We start from the raw sequence: 20392 nt of genomic DNA on the forward strand, positions 1-20392 counted from the left end.
GTTGAGAGTCTGCCTGTCAATGCAGGGGACACGGGTTTGAGCCCTGGTCTGGGAGGGTCCCACATGCCACGGAGCAACTGGGCCCGTGAGCCACAATTACTGAGCCTGCGCGTCTGGAGCCTGTGCTCCGCAACAAGAGAGGCCGCGATAGTGAGAGGCCCACGCACCGCGATGAAGAATGGCCCCCGCTTGCCACAACTAGAGAAAGCCCTCGCACAGAAACGAAGACCCAACACAGCCATAAATAAATTAAAAAAAAAAAAAAAAGAATTAAGACAGACAACCCACCTATCCCTATCTACACAGCAGCACTATATACAATAGCCAAGACATGGAAACAACTTAAATGTCCATTGACAGATGAATGGATAAAGATGTGGTATACATATATACAATGGAATACTACTCAGCCATAAAAAAGAATGAAATAATGCCATTTGCAGCAACATGGATGGACCTAGAGATTATCACACTAGTGAAGTAAGTTAGAAAGAGAAAGACAGACACCACATGACATCACTTATATGTGGAGTCTAAAATACGACATAAATCAACTTACCTATGAAACAGAAACAGAAACAGACTCACAGATATAGAGAACAGACTTGTGGCTGCCCAAGGGGCTGGAGGGTGGGGGAGGGATGGATTGGGAGTTTGGGATGAGCAGATGCAAACTATTATATATAGAATGGATAAACAACAAGGTGGTACTGTATAGCTCAGGGAACTATACTCAATATTCTGTAATAAACCATAATAGAAAATAATATGAAAAAGAATATATGTCCACATATCAATATAACTGAATCACTCTGCTGTACAGCAGAAATTAACACAACATTGTAAATCAAACACCCTTCAATAAAATTAATTTTTTTAAAAAAGAATTAAGACAGATATCAAATCTACAACCTACCCTTCCATCATAAGACACTGGAAAAAGCACAGCAAACTAAAACTACAGCAACCAGAAGGAAGGAAAACATTATTAGATCAGATCAGAGTGAAAACTAATGTAACAGAATTTTTTAAAATAGAGAAAATCAATGAAACCAAAAGCTGGTTCTCTGTAAAAATCAACAGAATCGACATTTAGCTAGAATGACTAAGAAAAAAAGAGTGAAGACTCAAATTACTGGAATCAGAAATGAAAGAAGTAACACGACTACCAACCTTACAAACATAAAAAGTACTATCAAAAAATACAATGAACAGGGACTTCCCTGGTGGCACAGTGGTTAAGACTCTGAGCTCCCAATGCAGGGGGCCGGGGTTCGATCCCTGGTCAGGGAACTAGATCCCACATGCATGCCCCAACTAAGAGTTCACATGCCACAACTAAGGAGCCAGTGAGTCTCAACTAAGGAGTCTACCTGCTGCAACTAAGACATGGCGTAACCAAATAAATAAATAAATAAATAAAATATTTTTAAAATACAATGAATAACTGTATACCAACAAATTAGAGAATTCAGATTAAAGGATAGTTTCTGAGAAAAACACAAACTACTGAAATTGGTTCAGGAAGAAGTCGACAGGTACTTCCTTGGTGGCCCATTGGTTAAGACTCCACGCTTCCACTGCAAGGGGCACGAGTTTGGTCCCTGGTTGGGGAACTAAGATCCCACATGCTGTGTGGCACAGTCAGAAAAAAAAAAAAAGAAAGAAAGAAAGAAAAATAGACAATCTAAATAAACCTACAGCAAGTGAAAATTTTGAATTAGTAATCAAAAAACTACACACAAAGGAAAGCCCAGGCCCAGAGGGCTTCACTACTGAATTCCACCAAACATTTAAAGAAGATGATCATGTGAATTCTTCACAAACTCTTTCAAAAAATAGAAGAGGTATGAACAGTTCCCAACTCCTTTTTAGAAACCAGTATTATCCCGATACCAAAATCAGACAAAAACATCACTAGAAAAGAAAACTACACACCAATATCTTTTACACATATGGACACAAAAATTCTCAACAAAATACTAGCAAACTGAATCTAGCAACATATAAAAAGAATTATACACCATGATTAAGTGGGATTTATCCCAGGAACACAGGTTAGCTCAACATGGAAAAATCAATTAATGTAATACATTATATCAATAAATTAAAAAACAAAAATTCACATGATCATCTCAGCAGGTGCAGAAAAAGCATTTGACCAATACCCTTTCATGATAAAAACCCTCAATAAACTAGGAATTAAAAGGAAACTTTGTCAACACAATAAAGGGTACCTATGAAAAAACCACAGCTAACATCATACTTAATAGTGAAAAGATGGGGAGTTTTTCTCCTAAGATTTGGAATAAGACAAGGATGTCTGCTCTTACCACTTCCATTCAACATTGTGCTGGAGGGTCTGGTCAAAGAAATTAGGCAGGAAAAAGAAATGGAAGGCATCCAGACCAGAAAAGAAGTAAAATTATCTCTACCCACAGATAACATGATCTTTTATACAGAAAGTATAAATCCACTAAACAATTATTAGAACTAATAAGTTCAGCAAGGTTGCAAGATACAAGATCAATATACAAAAATCCCTTGAATTTTTTTACACTTGCAATGAACAATCTGAAAATGAAATTAAGAAAATTTGATTCACAATAGCATCAAAAAGAATAAAATACTGGGACTCCCCTGGCGGTCCAGTGGTTAAGACTCTGCACTTCCACTGCAGGGGGTGTGGGTTCGATCCCTGGTCAGGGAACTAAGATCACACATGCCACGCTGTGTGGCCAAAAAATAAAAAAAAATTAAAAATTAAAAAAATAAAAGAATAAAATACTTAGGAATAAATTTAACAAAATAAATGTAAAATGTAACAAATGGAACCTAATTAAACTCAAAAGCTTTTGCCTAGCAAAGGAAACCATAAACAAAACAAAAAGACAACCCACAGAATGAGAGAAAATATTTGCATATGGTGCAACCAACAAGGGATTAGTCTCCAAAATTTATAAACAGCTCATGCAGCTCAATACCAAAAAAACAAAAAAACCAATCAGAAAATGGGTGGAAGACCTAAAGAGACATTTCTCCAAAGCAGACATACAGATAGCCAACAGGCACATGAAAAGATGCTCAACATCATTAATTATTAGAGAAATGCACATCAAAACTACAATGAGATATCACCTCACACCAGTCAGAATGGCCATCATCAAAAAGTCGACAAACATAAATGCTGGAGAGGGTGTGGAGAAAAGAGAACCCTCCTACACTATTAGTGGGAATGTAAATTGGTAAAGCCACTATGGAGAACAGTAATGGAGGTTCCTTAAAAAACTAAAAATAGAGCTACCATATGATCCAACAATCCCACTCTTGGGCATACATCCGGAGAAAAACATGGTTTGAAAGGATACATGCACCCCAATGTTCATTGCAGCACTGTTTACAATAGCCAAGACATGGAAGCAACCTAAATGTCTATCAACAGATGAATGGATAAAGAAGATATGGTACATATATACAGTGGAATATTACTCAGCCATTAAAAAGAATCAAATAATGCCATTTGCAGCAACATGGATGGACCTGGATATTATCATACTAAGTGAAGTAAATCAGACAGAGAAAGACAAATATCATGATATCACGTATATGCGGAATCTAAAAAAAATGGTACAATTGAACTTACTTACAAAACAGACTCACAGGCTAAGAGAAGGAACTTATGGTTACCAGGTGGAAGGGTGGTGGGGAGGGATAGATTGGGAGTTTGAGATTGACATGTACACACTGCTATATTTAAAATAAAATGCCTTACCATGAAAAAAATGTAAAATGTATGTGCTAAAAGCTATAAAACATTGTTGAAAGAAATTAAAGATCTGAAAACATCTTATGTTCATAGATGAGCAGACTTAACAATAAGATGGCAATATTCTCCAAACTGATTTATAGATATGCAATCCCTATCAGAATCCTAACTGTCTTATTGGCCAAAAAAAAAACCAAAATTGATAAATCTGATCCTAAAATTCACATGGAATTGCAAGGGTCCCATAACAGCCAAAACAATCTTAAAAAAGAAGAACAAAGTTGCAGCACTCACACTTCCTGATTTCAAACTAGCTACAAAGCAATGGTAATCAAGACAGTGTGGTTCTAGAACAAGGATAGAGATACAGATCAATGGAACAGAATCAGAAGTCCATAAATAAACCATCTGATTTTCATCAAGGGTGCCAAGACCATTTAATAGGGGAAAAAAATCATCTCTCCAACAAATGGTGCTGGAACAAATGGCTAAACACATGCAAAAGAATGAAGTTAATTAAATTAACTTCATTTAAATTAACTTCATTAAATTAATTAAATTAACTTCACATTTAATTAAAAATTAACTCAAAACAGATGAAAGACTTAAATGTAAGAACTAGAAGTATAAACCTCTTAAAACAAAACAGAGGGGTAAATCTTCACAACCTTGGATTTGGCAAAGGATTCTTAAATATGACACCAAAAGCATAGGCAACAAATGGAAAAAACAGATAGAATGGACTTCATCAAAATAAAAAATTTTGTGTGACAAAAGACACCATTAAGAAAATGAAGAGACAACTTCAGAGTGAGAGAAAATACTTGCAAATATATACCTGATAAGGAATTTGTATCTAGAGTATATGAAGAATTCTTACAATTTAATAATAAAAGCCAATATAATTTAAAAATGGGGTATGGATCTGAACAGACATTTCTCTAAGGAAGATACATAAATGGCCAATAAGCACATAAAAGATCAACAATTAAGTTGAACAATCATTAGTCATCAAGGAAATGCAAATTAAACCCATAATGAGATACCACTTCACACCCATTAGGATAACCAGAATCCAAAAGTCAGATACTAACAAGTCTTGGTGAGGATGTGGAGAAATTTGTAACCCTCATACTCTGCTGGTGGGAAAGTAAAATGATGCAGACACTTTGAAAAACAGTCCGGCATTTCCTTAAAAAACTCGACATGGAGTTACCATATGACCCACAATTTCAAATCCTAGGTACATACCCAAAAGAAATAAAGACACATGTATGTCCACAGTAAAATGTATATACAAATGTTCACAGCAGTATTATTCATAATAGCCAAAAAGTAGAAACAATCAAAATGTCCATCAACTAATGAATGGGTAAATAAAATGTGGTATACCCATAAAATGGATATTATACAGCCAAAAAAGATAAAGTACCGATACATGCTGCAACACAGATGAATCTTGAAAACAATATGTTAAGTGAGATAAATCAGTCCCAAAGGACCAGATACTGCATAATTCCACTTATATGAAATGTCCAGAGTAGGCAAATCCAGAGAAAATGAAAGTAGATTGGTGGTTGCCTAGGCCTGGAAGGGTTGGGAGGAAATGGGGAGTGACTTCTAATGAGCACAGGATTTCTTTTTGGGGTGATGAAAATGTTCTAAAATTGAATGTGGTAATGGTTGCACGACTCTGTAAATACACTAAAAACCACTGAATTGTACACTTTAAATCTGTCAATTGTATGGTATGTGAATCGTATGTTTAAAAGAGCTGTCATTAAAAAAGGCTAAACTAAGTAGATATACTTTTGCGTAATAAAACTATTAAAAATGCAAGAAACTGATTATAATAAGAGTCAAGGGACTTCCCTGGCGGCGCAGTGGTTAAGAATCTGCCTGCCAAGGCAGGGGACACAGGTTCGAGCCCTGGTCCGGAAAGATCCCACATGCCGTGCAGCAATGAAGTCCGTGTGCCACAACTACTGAGCCTGCGCTCTAGAGCCCGTGAGCCACAACTACTGAGCCCATGCGCCTAGAGCCCGTGCTCTGCAACAAGAGAAGCCACCGCAATGAGAAGCCCATGCACTGCAACGAAGAGTAGCGCCCGCTCACTGCGACTAGAGAAAGCCCGCGCACAGCCATGAAGACCCAACGCAGCCAAAAATAAATAAGTAAATCTATTAAAAAAAAAAGTCAATATCATGTTACTTTTGAGGTTAGAAAGAGTATTGTAAGTGGAATAGGGCACATAGAGGGTTTTCTGGGGTAGCCTGCAAAATTCTATTTTTCCATCTGGTGATGGAAGTATACATTTGTTGTGTGAGCTTTTCTTGTATCTGTTTTATTTTATATGTTTTAAAATGTAAAGATGTTAAAATTTAACATGTTTTAAAAACTCACTAGCAAATTTATTTCAAACACAACGTGAAGCCTTGCATTAGAATCCAAACTGACTATATACAAGGCATCAATTTTGGCTCTCTAGAATACAAGAGATCACACCTATCCTCAAGGAATTTATCTTTCAGCAAGAAGAATATTTTAAAAAGAGGTAGATAGAACTAGGCCATATTAAATATTAACTGGCACAAAATTTACATATAATGTACAACAGGATTTAGAGGAGGATATGATTTGGGGGCAAGGGATAGGAATAAGGGGGTGCATCAGGAAAGGAATTTAAGTAAAATATCACAAACAGAGGGTAAAACTAGGAGAGATCTTACAGAGGCTACACTGATTAAGCATTTACTTTATTTTCATTTTTCTCATTCATTAAATCATTTAATCCTCACAACAAACCTATGAAGCTGGTTCCATTATTATTTCCATTATACAGATAAAGTAACTGAGGCACAGAGGTGGTCTGCATATGGTATCAGTGATAAGTACAGTCGAAAACATACCCTGGATAGACTTTGGGTAAATTAGTTTACTTTTCTTAGTAAACTTACTCACTTTCTTACTTTCTTAGTGTCTTACTCACTACCTGTCTTAGTGTTGTCTTATTTGAAATGGGGATAAAATACTAGCACCTTCATCAGAGGGTTGTTGTGAAAATTAGATAATTTAATGCATGTAAAGCATTTAGAACAGTTTCTAGCTTTAAAATAAGTACTTATTGATGTTAGATTTTTTTAAAAATAAATTTATTTTTTTATTTATTTACTTATTTATGGCTGCATTGGGTCTTTGTTGCTGCGCGTGGGCTTTCTCTCTAGTTGCGGTGAGCGAGGGCTACTCTTCATTGCCGTGCACGGGCTTCTCATGGCGGTGGCTTCTCTTGTTGCAGAGCACGGGCTCTAGGAGTGCGGGCTTCAGTAGTTGTGGCATGCGGGCTCAGTAGTTGTGGCTCGCAGGCTCTAGAGCACAGGCTCGGTAGTTGTGGTGCACGGGCTTAGTTGCTCCGCGGCATGTTGGATCTTCCCGGACCAGGGCTTGAACCCGTGTCCCCTGTATTGGCAGGCGGATTCTTAACCACTGCACCACCAGGGAAGCCCCTATGTTAGATATTATTATAATAACAGAACAATGGTTTCTAGGAAAAGCATGTGAGAATTATCCCCACTCCCATTTCTTGTATTCAGTTGTACAACTTGGTCCCTTTGTTCTTCAAGATTCATTATTTATTAGATTGTTGTTTCCTATACTGTTTCTACTGTTTCACAATAGACTGAGACCTTTCTACTTTTTGAGGCATCTAGAACAGTACAATTTAAAAATTATTTGCCAGTCTGCAAAGATTGTGCCATATTCAAGAAGCAGGAAATCTGGCAGATCCTGTGGTAACACTGGCAGAGTACAGTAAATGTAGAGCCTACAGATAAGCAGAGGAGGCAACTCTGTTAAGGGTGTGGCACAGCTTAAAGCAAGCATGGATACAGCCTGAGGGGTGACTGCATAGGTCTTCTGGGGCTGGGGCCACTCAGCCCCAGAGGGCAAGCGTGGTAACGTCAATAGCAGCAGGGCAGGTGCCTAGGGTCTCTCTGCTCTATTTTGGGGTGTCCCTTTTCTAGCCCAAACCCAGATGCAGAAGGCAGAGGGTGTCAGTAGTATGGGTGACAGATACACCAAGGGAAAAAAAGAGACAGCTAGGAAAGGCCAGGCAGGATTCCCAAATATACTTACTTTCCATAAGATGTATCTTTTAATACTAATTCTGGAGCTCTATACCAGCGTGTGGCCACATAGTCCGTATAAATGTCTCCAGGAGCTGCTAGCGTTCGTGCAAAACCAAAATCACAGAGTTTAGTAATTCCTGACTGGGATACTAAAATATTCTCAGGTTTTATATCTCGATGAATGATCTAAAAACAAACAGAAGATGCAATAGATTAAAATGAGGTTTCATTATCTAGAAAATCTCTCAACAATTACATAGAGAAAATCTAGCTAATTAAGACAGTAAAGCTATTTTCTTACCAAATGCAAATGATTAACTACACAATGCAAAAGCTAAATAGTTATATACTTTCAGTTCTTGCCCCATCCATCATCTCCAAACAAAGCCAAGAAAACAGACATAATACTGAAAAGGTAAATCACATTCCTAAAAGGAAAAGTAATTAAAAGAACTTAACGGAAAAAGTTTAACTTTCTTTTAACCCCATGTCACACTCCAAGTACTGCCCTTTCTCTCATTTCCTTCACAGCTAAACTTCTCAAAGACATTATTTTTACTCAGTCTTCACTTTGACCACTCATTCACTCAAGGTAATGCAACCTGTCTTCTGCTCCCACATTCAAACTGCCCTAGCCAAAGTCATCAACAGCCTCGTTGCTACATCCAACACACACCCTTCAATACATATCTTACTTGGTATCTTAGTGTAAAAGATGTCAACCACTCCTCCATTCCTGACTTCTGGGACCTAAAATTCCCCAGTCTCCTCCTATGGCAGTTCCTTTTTCTCTATCTGTCCGTAAATGTAGGGTTCTGGTCTTAGGCTTCTCTTCTCTTACATCTTGTTTCCTGCACAATCTCAACTACTTTTTTTTTTTTTTAGCACTTTCTTCACTTGGTTATGGGAACACCATATTCTTTTGGGCTTCTTCCCATCTATTGGCTGTTCCATCTCAATCTCACCTACTATTACAGCCTTAGTAACTATCCATAAACTGATGACTTCTGTATTTCTATTTCTATCTTTCCTGGTTTCCACAAGGAATGGAAGTCCACAAGAAGTCCCACAGGGCTGAACCACACATCCCCACAAACTCAGCAAATCCAAAACTAAACGCATGATCTTTTCTCCCAAACTCATTTGTTCTCAACAGTCCTTTAGCTCAGTAAATGGAACCAACATTGATCCCATGGCTCAAGCCAGAAATCAAGGCACTTTTCTCCCTCAGGTTCCATACTCTCTCAACCTGTCTACTTCTCTCCCTAGTTCAAGTTCCCTCAGTTCTCTCATCAAAATTACTAGCTTACCAAATGGTCTCCCTGAATTCACTCTAATCCCCTCCAATCCATTGTCCACAGTGAAATCACAGTGCTATTTTAAAGTCACATGTATGATTATGTCACTCCTTCAAGGATTCCCTACCCCACAGGACAAATTTGAAGCTACGTAAAATGGCTGGTAAGGCCTTATAGGATTTGGTCTCTGCTCACATTCTCAATGTCCCTTCGCTAGCCTATTGAATATTAGCTTCCCAATTTTCCAGGTTTGTGTCATCATTTTTTGCATTTGCTGATGCTGTTCTAACCGCCTAGAACACTTTGCTTGGCCAACTATTTCCTCAGGTCTCAGCTGAGATGTTTCTATTAGATGTTCCTTCTATATGTTCTCACATTATTCTGCACTTCCCCCTTCACAGCATTTGTCATGCTTTATTATTAATTGCCTATTTACTTTTTTGTCACTCCCATTAGACTGTAAGTTCCATGAGGGCAAGATGTATGTCTGTTTTGTTCAGGCTATATCTCCAGGGCCCAGTACAATGCCTAAAACAAAGAAGGCATTTAAAACCTTTATCAAATGTATTAAGCATATTCTCATCACCAGTAAAGTATCATGACACGAGTGAAAATATCTTGGTGACAGAAATCTGGGATCTTTCCTTTTTTATACAACTTGCTGCTATAAGCCTTTGGGGTTGGCTCTTGTTCTGCCTCACTCTTCCTCCTAAATGGCCAAATAATTAATTTAGGGTAATGAGTCACCTTAAAGGAGACATCTATAAAACTATATTAGTCCTTTTTTACTTCTACAACTTTTACTGAGTGACTACTATATGCCAGGCACTATACCAAGATCTGAGGATATAACATGAGCAAAAATAGACATGGAAAAGCACGTTAAGATACCACTTCACACATTCTGCCTACTACACATCCATCACCCTCCTCCTCAGTGCTCTAAACATGGGGGAGAAAGATTCACTCAGCTGATGTCCTAATGTTCTCACTCGTTTTAACAACTAACACCATGACTACATGGCAGAACGCTATCCTTGAGAATCAAGCACTCTCTGAATCCCAACTTTTAAAATTCTGTGTTTTGACAACATCCTCCTTGGTCTTCCACAATCACTGAGACCGCTATAAACACAGTATTTCTTTCTATGTGTTTAGATCGTCTTTAATCTCTCTCATCAATATTTAATAGTTTTCAATGTATAGGTCTTATATATCTTTTGTCAGATTTTCTCTAAGTATTTTATATTTTTGATGCTGTTACAATGGTATTTTTAATTTCAATTTCTGATTGTTTGTTGCTAATACACAGAAATACAATTAATTTCAGTATATTGATCTTGTATCCTACAACCTTGATAAACTTACAAGTTAGTTCTCTTAACTTTGTTGTAGATTCCATAGAATTTCCTACATAGATGATTATGTCATCTGTGAATAAAGACAGTTTTACTACTAAAAAAAAAAAAAAACAAGATACCACTTCACACCCACTGGAATAGCTATGATCAAAAGACAATAACGGGAGGATGCAGAAAAACTGGAATACATTGTTGATGGGGATGTAAAATGGTACCACCACTTTGGAAAAAGTTTGGTAGTTTCTTTAAAAAGTTGAAACATAAACTAACCATGTGATGCAGTAGTATTCTTAGCTTGTCCTATTTCTATTCCTCTCTCCACAGCTCCTGGTAGCTTTGTAAACCAACAGCCCCCAAAATCATGGTGAAAACTAGCAGCCTAGCAGCCACCAGAGGGAGTAGAATAGGGTTGTATCTCCTCCAAAGCCCCATTCCCAGGTAATAGTCATTATTTGACATGTCTGGCAGATCACTGGAAAATCGCACTAGAAGTCTTGTCTTTACTGACCTAACTCAGGGCTGGCCCAAGCAATCAGCCTTCTTAGCAGCCACTATATAACATTATAGCCACCTGAGGAAGCTATAACAGGACAAACAACAAGCTGACCAAAATACTTAATTAAAAAGAAAGGCTGTTTAGAATGGATAAACAAGGTCTTAATGTATAGCACAGGGAACTATATTCAATATCCTGCGTGATAAACCATAATGGAAAAGAATATAAAAAAGCATGTCGCTATGTGTATAACTGCGTCACTTTGCTGCACAGCAGAGATTGCCACAACATTGTAAATCAACTATACTTCAATTAGAAAAAAAAAGAAAGGCTGCAGTTGAAAGGTATTATAGTATAAAGTTTAAGAGCACAAATTGTGGTGAGACTAACAGGTTCAAATCCCTACTTTACCCCTTGATATTGTGAGAGTGGGGCAAGATTCATAAACATGGCTTCTTTATCTATAAATGGGGGTGAAATAAATATATATTTCCTAGTGTGGTTTTGAAGAATATGCCATTACGTATGCCTTAATATATGTAAAACACTGAAAACATTTAAAATAGTGCCTCATGTGTGCTAACTGCCATAAAAATGTTGATTACTATTATGATTCTTCTGTAAAAAGGAATTGAAGACATTCTCTGTATTCTGACATGGTGTGACCTCCAAGATATAATGTTAAGTTAAAACAAAATATGCGTGTAAAACAAGAGAAAAGAAATAAAGAAAGAAAGGCTGGGAGTGAGATGTCCATAAAGGGTTTGAAAAGTTCCAACATATTCCTGGGAATCATGAAGGGTACATGCACAGCTGTGCACACACCCAGGAAAGACCTGAGATTGTCCCTAAGCTCTCAAGACTGGCAGACTTTAAGGTTCTACACAAGCAGGAAGGTAAGGCTAAGGCAGAGTTGTAAACTGCCTGCCTGAACATTGAAGACATGGCCCAACACAGAGAAAGAGCCCTCAGTAAATATGGCTAAGAGATTTATTGGTTTCAAGAATTGAAGGAAATTTCTGTCCAAACCTTAGCTGACCACTAAACTAACTGAGCAGAGATTTTAGTGGTCACACATGACAAAGAATTCAGACTTCACAGAATTAGTTCAGCAAAGTAACTAAAAAAATAGCAACAACTACAAACCCTGAGAGATGGGAAATTCTGACTTCCAGAGTTACCACATATTATTTTAAATGTCCAGTTTTCAACAAAAAATTACAAATGTCCAAAAAAAATCCCCCCAAATAGGTGTGCAAAGAAACAAATATGGCCATGCACAGGGAGAAAAAAAAAGCAGTCAATAAGAAGCTTTCCCTGAAGAAGCCCAAACATTGAAGCCACTAGACAAAGACTATAATTGGCTATTTTAAATATGTTCAAGGTTAAAGGAAACCATGTCTAAAGAACTAAAGAAAAGTATGAACACGTCTCACCAAATAAAGGATATCAATAAAGAGAAAGAAATGATTTTTTAAAAAACCACTATCGAGAAGGCAAAAAGGCAATCCACAGAATGGGAGAAAATATTTGCAAATCATGTATCTGATAAGGATCTAGTATCCAAAATACAGAAAATACAACTCGACAATAGAAAGACAAATAACCCAATTTAAATATGGGCAAAGGACTTGAAGAGACATTTCTTCAAAGAAGATATACAAATATAAACTTGCCTATTCTGGACTTTTCATTTAAATGGAATTTATACTTATGTCTTTTGCATTTTGACTTTTTTCATTCAACATAATGTTCTCAAGGTTCACTCATTTTGTAGCACGTATCAGTACTTCATTCCTTTTTGTGGTTGAATAAGTCCGACTGTAGGGTTGTACCCCATTTTGTTTATCCATTCGTCAGCTAATATACATTTGAGCTGTTTCCACTTTTTGGCTACTTTGAATAATGCTGCTATGAACATTCCTGGGCAGGTTTCTATGTGAACATACGTTATCAGTTCTCTTGGGTAGATACCTAGGAGTAAATGTGCTGGGTCATATGGTAATTCTATGTTTAACTTTTTGAGGAACTGCCAAGCTGTTTTCCATAGCAGCTGTACCATTTTACATTACCACCAGCAGTGTATGAGGGTTCCAATTTCTCTACTTCCTTGCCAACATTCATTCTTGTCTGTTTTTTAAATTACAGCTAGACTACTGGGTGTGAAATGGTATCTCATTGTGATTTTGATATGCATTACCATAATGACTCAGGATATTGAGCATCATTTCATGTGCTATCAGCCATTTTTATATCTTCTTTGGAGAAATGTCTATTGAGTCCTTTGCCCATTTTTAAATTGGGTTGTCTTTTTATGTTGAATTGTATTTTATATATCCTGGATACTAGTTGCTTATCAGATATATGATTTGCAAATATTTTCTCCCATTGTGTGAACTGTCTTTTTACTTTCTTGATAGTGTCCTCTGATGCACAAAGTTTTGAATTTTGATGTAGTCCAATTTGTCTTTTTCTTTGATTGCTTTTGATGCATTAATACATGATCACACAGATTTACACCTATGTTTTCTTCTGAGTTTTATAGTTTTAGCTCTTATGTTTAGGTTTTTGATCCATTTCAACTTAATTTTTGTATATGGTGTGAACTATCAGACTTTGGATTCAGTGAGTTTAATTCTCCTTTATTTTGTAGTGAAATGCTCCAAAACTACATAGAACTCCATATTACAATGATTTATAATAACTCTGCTCCATGTGCTTGAATATTTTTGTTTAATTTTTTTTTTTTTCCGCTGCACCATGCAGCTTGTGGCATCTTAGTTCCCCGACCAGGGATCGAACCCTGGCCTTTGGCAGTGAAAGCAGAGAGTTCTAACCACTGGACCACCAGGGAATTCCCCTTGAATTTTTTTGACTATTGATTCATTTTCTTTGTTAGTTTTAAGATCACTTATATTTTTTTCCATTTTGATTCCATTAAGGCATTTTTGTTTGTTTTAGTGAACTATCATTGACTTACAATATTGTGTTAGTTTCAGATGTACAGCAAAGTGATTCAGTTACCTACTTATTTTTTCATATTATTTTCCATTATAGGTTATTACAAGATATTGAATATAGTTCCCTGTGCTATACAGTAAATCTTTGTTGTTTATCTATTTTACGTATAGTAGTTTATCTGTCAATCCCATACTCCCAATTTATCCCTCCCTCCCTTTCCCCTTTGGTAACCATAGTATGTTTTCTATGTCTGTGAGCCTGTTTCTGTTTTGTATATAGATTCATTAGTATTACTTTTTAGATCCCACACATAAGTGATATCATATATTTGTCTTTCTCTGACTTATTTAACTTAGTATGATATTCTCTAGGTCCATCCATGTTGCTGCAAATGGCAATACCTCATCCTTTTTATGGCTTAATAATAAGATATATATCTATTTAGATATATATATATCATCTTCCTAAACCAATCATCTGTTGATAGACACTTGGGTTGTTTCCCTATGTGCTTGAATTTAAACACCCATATAAGTTCAAAATTGTTACTTTAGTTTTACCTCCTCTTTGAAGTTTTCTACTCTCAGTGTAGCCCATACTGGTGTCTCCCATTATTCAAGAAATATTTTTAAAGTCTACTACAGGCAAGACACTATAGGGATACAGATAACATATAACTATTCCTGACTCCTTATCTGCACTATTTAATGAGCACTTAAAACACACCTAGTGTTAAACACTACCTACTACCTAATTTGATCTTTATAAAAAATCTGTGAGGTACTATAGTATCATTTTACAGATGAGGAAAATGAAGTTCAGAGAGGTTAGATAACTTTCCTGGGGCCACAGAGTAATGGGGCTACCACCTTTCATTGTGCAAGTGTGAACTCCACATGTTGTGTGGTTATCCATACATAAGCTGGTGGGTGAAAATCCAGGACAGTCTGATTCCAAGGACTGTGTGCTCTTAACTGTTACATTATACTGTCCCCCCATGGATCCAGTCGGCAAGGAAATTACAATCTGAATTTCCAGTTGCTATCATAACCACATTTTTCAAAGCTGCAATATGAGATGCACTATTACCAAGACAGAAAATTAGAAATTAAGGTATCTGAAAAAGCCTAGGGCATATAGATGTTATGCCTATATCACTTACTAATAAAACTATTTTTGAGGCTTGTACTGTTATTTCACAAACATACATCTAACTTTACAGAAAGTAGAGCTCATGTTGGGAACAAAGTATGTCCATAAAAACCTGCTGAGATAAACATTAACTAAACAATGCTAGCTAAAAGGCAGCACTAAAAATCAAAACAGTTGATCCTCTTTCCTTTCTTGACTTAAATGACAAGGCTCTACACCCCTCAGCCACTTTATTTCTCTCTTTTCTTTCCCTAAAGGCATCCACCTTCTCTTGCCATTCCCCTGGCCTAGTTTCCAGTTCCTACCTCCAAACCTCCCTTCATCTGAGCTGGCTTGACTTTCGATGTTTTAATGTACTTTCGTTAATAAAAGATGCCCCAGTTGACTGTTGATTCCTCTATACCTCCTTTAGCATCCCATAGTTGGTCTGCCCTATAGTTATAATTAGTGTGTGTTCAATACGTTTTTTGGTTCTGCAACTGAATTATAAGGTAGTAACTCCCCTGATCTTCTCTCTATTTTCAGGATGTCAATTAATATTGTCCAGAAAAATAATTTTAACAACTTTCATAAAAACAGAACAATGTTTAAAGGGCACTTACAATTCATATTCATCCTAAAGTTTGGCTTATTTTTAAGCACTTACATTATTTTTTTTTTAACATCTTTATTGGAGTATAATAGCTTTACGTTGTTGTGTTAGTTTCTGCTGTATAACAAAGTGAATCAGCTATACGTATACATATATCCCCATATCCCCTCCCTCTTGCGTCTCCCTCCCACCCTCCCTATCCCACCCCTCTAGGTGGTCACAAAGCACAGAGCTGATCTCCCTGTGCTATGCGGCTGCTTCCCACTAGCTATCTATTTTACATTTGGTAGTGTGTATATGTCAATGCAACTCTCTCACTTCGTCCCAGAAGCACTTACATTATTATTGTGAAGATATTCAATTGCTCGAAGAATCTGGAAGAGGTATTTTCTAAGTCGTTTACTCTCTAGTCCATGACAATAATGTTGTAACTCATCTAATACTGTGTGGTCAATAAATTCAAACACCAAATGAATTTTCTTTTTCTGTCTAAAAACTTCAATCAGATTGACCAGGTTTTCATGACGAAATTGCTATTAACAAGAGAAATGGATTTTTAGTATTTCATGCACCATAATTTGCACATATAAGACCCATATAATTTTAAAAAGAAGAAATATTCTCTGCTTCTTTTCCTCCATGCATTTCAATAAAAATTTCTCAACTGATTTGCTTACATTCCTATTTTTTTAAATGTTAATCTATTTAATAATTAATATTTATAGAACAGAGGGAGATGTATTGCTTTACTTCAAGTTGACATTTGGTTGCCTACTAAAATAATTCAGAGTTAATGTACTAAAATGTATTCTGCTAAGAGATATCTTCCTATCTTTTAAATTGGTTTGTGATTAAAAGGTCCTTATCATTTCAAATGAGCATGGATTCCAGTGCCACTGAGCATGTAATCTGAATTTACAGAAGTTAATTACTCTCTGAGATTTGTCCTGAACTCTCAAGAGTAAAATATAAGTTCCACGTGGACGTTATAAATTCACCACACTGTTAACAAAAGGGTATCAAAATATCTAGAAACTTTTCATATATGCGAAATACCAATTTATATCCATAGGAACTTTACATAAATATACAATTATTTGTGGGTACATTTTTGTTCATTGCCTGTAATATTCTATTAAGCAACCAAACACATTTTTAGACTGGTAAGCACTCACTGTCAAGATAATTTCAAAATGTCAAAAATGGCATGTATCAGCTTAGAAAACAAAAGAGGTTTATCATTTTATGCTGCTTATTCTATTTTTTAACACACTGACTTAATTACAATCAATTCTCAAATATTTAACTTTTTCAAATTACCAAAAATATTTATTCATTTGGCTAAAAATTAAGGGGTATATTTTTGATGTTGGATTCATCAAAAAGCTATACTTGTAAGAGAAAAAGTTTGCCTTTATTCCAATAGCACAACATCCATTTTTCTACTTATCTGTACTAATACATAGACTAAATTCCTCAAAACATGACTAATAGAAAAACATGCCAAAATATAATGCCAGATTTCTTTCCTATTTTTGCTCCCAATCCAATTTCCCTGGTTGGTGGGGTGCCAGAGTGCTGCAGCAACAACATGCTGGCAGTAGCAAAAAAAAAAAAAAAAGACTGCCTTTAGACACTATAATATTAATCCTTCAACTAAGGAGAATTACTGGTTTCTTGACCAGTCTTAATTTTAAAGGCAAAAGCAGATAAGGGTGAATGCGAGTTAATAAGCATTAAGGAACATCCATCCAGGGGTAAGGAATCAGTGACTTTCTCAGATAAACCATAAAACCACTTGAAATACTCCATTATCCTTTTTCAGGTTGTTTACTTTTGTTTTCCTTTATAAATAGAAAACTTTTCTACAGATATTCTCACTAACTACTCTAACTGTAATTTATTTAATGAAATTCCAGCAGATAAAAATTTAGTTCTAATTAAGTCATTATGGCAGTGTTTTTAGACTAAGAATGTTAACTAATCCAAGAAATCTCTCGTGGAATTAGATCTGATCAAACTAAAAATTCTACAAGAAATAAACCAATGAGAAAAAATAGTTAAGCTATCTCAAAATATTTTGCACAATAGTTGTAATAGTAAATTTTCAAATTCATCTCTGTGTTCTTGCCACATATTGGTTATTTTTACAAAACAATTAAGAAGAAAAAAATAATTAGCTTAAATGCAACAAAGGTGAAGAAAGAGCAAAAGCTATTGCCTGGGAAAAGGTCTCCTTCTAGTCAGATTTTCACTTATGGTGCACAACAGTTGACTTACAGTATTATTGTGTTTTAGGTCATCAGGATAAGGACAGGTATCGTTCACAAAATCATAACATCTTTACTGACTTTAACTTTCCTTTTCATTGTCTAGAAATAGAGCAGTTCCAACAATTCACACATGCCTAATATATTTCTTCTATTTAGAAAGCAAATTGATCCATCATATCTAATATAGACTTACAAAGAAAGAAGAGAATATTACTTTTGTATCAGATAAAAAAGAACAAGAACAGTATCTGTTTTCTTCATCACATGTAAAAACATCTAGGCAATGAACCTTAAAGCATCTAGATAAATTCCAATAAACAAAATACATATGTATATTTAAATATTTTTAAAATCACTAGTTTTGTACCCAATTGCCAATGAATCTTAATGCTCCTTTCTTTACACTCCTGAGGTCTTTCCACTGAGTGGACCTATCATACCTACATGAAATTCTATCTTGTCCCCTGATCTCTCCTGCTATTGTTCTCCACCTCTAAACACCTACCTATCATCTTTACTACATTGTATTCCTGTCACCTCAAATTCAACATTTCTAAAACCGAACTAGTTCCCAAACCATGTCTCTTTTGGGTCTTTCATATTTCCATCAATGGTAGCAATCACTGAACCTCAAAGATACCTTTGATTCTCCTTCTGTTTCCTTCTACACTTTCATGTCTTCTTTAGTAATATATTATGTTCTAACTCTACTTTCCATTCAAATTGCTGCATTCTAGCAAGGACCCTCACATTTAACAGGATTCCTGAATTAAAAACACAACAGATCTCCCTATTTTTACTTTCTCAGTCCTCCAATCTATTCTAAAAAATAATGCTAGATTAATATTTACAGTTTCTTTACTCTGAATTCAAAACCTCGCACCTCTCACAAAATCAAGTTTTGATTCCTTAGCCTAAAAGACAAGACTTTAAAGCCTGCCTCCAGCTTAATTCTCTAATCTCACCTCCTTCTATTTCCATATAAGAAACTCTACAGGCAAATGCTCTTTGTCCTTTCTGCTCTGCTCTTTGTCCTGCCTTCAGCCTCTCTGAGCTTATGCTGTTCCCCTAACCTGGAATACAATACTCTCCCCCTCTTTCCTAAATTCTACATACCCTTTAAGGCCAAATTCATGTTCCACTTCCTCCAAGAAACCTTCCCTACCCAACAGGACTTTGTGTTAATCACTTGGCTTTTATTATCAGCCACTTAATATTCAGTATTATTTTTATATGCCCTCTTGTCTAATTAATAAAAGTCCTGAAGAGCAGGTACTGTCTTTTACGTCATTATAGTCACAACATCTGGCACAAAACCCTGCACAAAGCAGACATTTTTACTAAGTATTATACCTGGATATTTCTGAATAATTATTTCACAATATTTGGCATAGCTTTTGTTACATTATACATAAAAACATATATCTAGTATCACTGTAAAATTACAAAATGTACACAGTAAGGTAAGCTATCACACTTGTTTTTCTATTATATGTCCAAATACATATGTTAACTGAAATATTCATTATATAATTTTTTATTCCATAACAACTTCCCTTTTGACTTACAGAGAGCAATTAAGGCAAAAGAAGCAAACCTTTAGCAACTTTATTTCTCTCGTTGCAATTTTGTTGACAGACTTTTCTGGTTTCTCATAAAATATCTTAATGGCCACTATCTGCCCAGTATCCTTATGTTTACACTTCATGACTGTTCCATAACTTCCCTCTCCCACTTTTCCAAGGGTTTCATACATCTCCATTTTCAAGCCCAGCTTCTTCTTTATAAAAAGAAAGGGGGGGGGGAGGAAGAAGGTTAAACATTTATACCTTTATTTATTCAAGGCGGATAATGCATTTCCACAATAAACCCATACTTAAAAATACGGAAACAGGAAAAGTAGGAATCTTTTCACAGATTCTGTTTGTCTTTGGGAACTCTGCCAGTTCGGCAGTAAGGGGTCCTTGTGGGGCTCTGGCCCCCACCAGAACTTGGGGAGCTTCCTGCTGTCAAGATCATTCCCACCAAGAGTGAAGATTCGCTCACTACATGTCACCTATTCATCATGAGTGGGGTCCCCACACGTCCAGTCATGCCCGCGTCAAATATGAGGTTCCCGCAAAGCTGCAGTCGCCAACAGGTCAGGCCCTGGGGCCCAAGAAAACCTCGGTCCCACCCGCTCCTCAAACCAGGCGTCTTAGGGTCCTGGACCAGTGCCGCGCCCTTCGCCCCTCAGTCGACCACGTCCGGACAGCCGCCGCCGCCTCAGCCCATTCTGCAGTCCCGCCGGCCCAGCTCCGCGCAGTCTCAGCCGGGAACCAGGACACCGACCCTACCTATCCCGTCAGCTCCCAACGGCCTACTGCCAT

General features: G+C 36.5%; 1 protein-coding gene across 1 annotated transcript in view; it reads right to left on the reverse strand.

Moving 5' to 3' along the window:
- CDKL3 (cyclin dependent kinase like 3) overlaps positions 1-20392 on the reverse strand; it is a 44876-nt gene extending 24484 nt beyond the window's left edge. The window contains exons 1-4 of the mRNA XM_061189604.1: positions 20080-20392; positions 19621-19803; positions 16089-16283; positions 7898-8076 (exon numbers count right to left, since the gene is read on the reverse strand). Coding sequence (XP_061045587.1) covers positions 7898-8076; positions 16089-16283; positions 19621-19785 — 539 coding nt within the window. The 5' untranslated portion in view covers positions 19786-19803; positions 20080-20392. The remainder of the gene's footprint in view (positions 1-7897; positions 8077-16088; positions 16284-19620; positions 19804-20079) is intronic.

This window comes from Eubalaena glacialis, chromosome 4, assembly GCF_028564815.1.
Source record: "Eubalaena glacialis isolate mEubGla1 chromosome 4, mEubGla1.1.hap2.+ XY, whole genome shotgun sequence".
NCBI classification, from domain to species: domain Eukaryota; kingdom Metazoa; phylum Chordata; class Mammalia; order Artiodactyla; family Balaenidae; genus Eubalaena; species Eubalaena glacialis.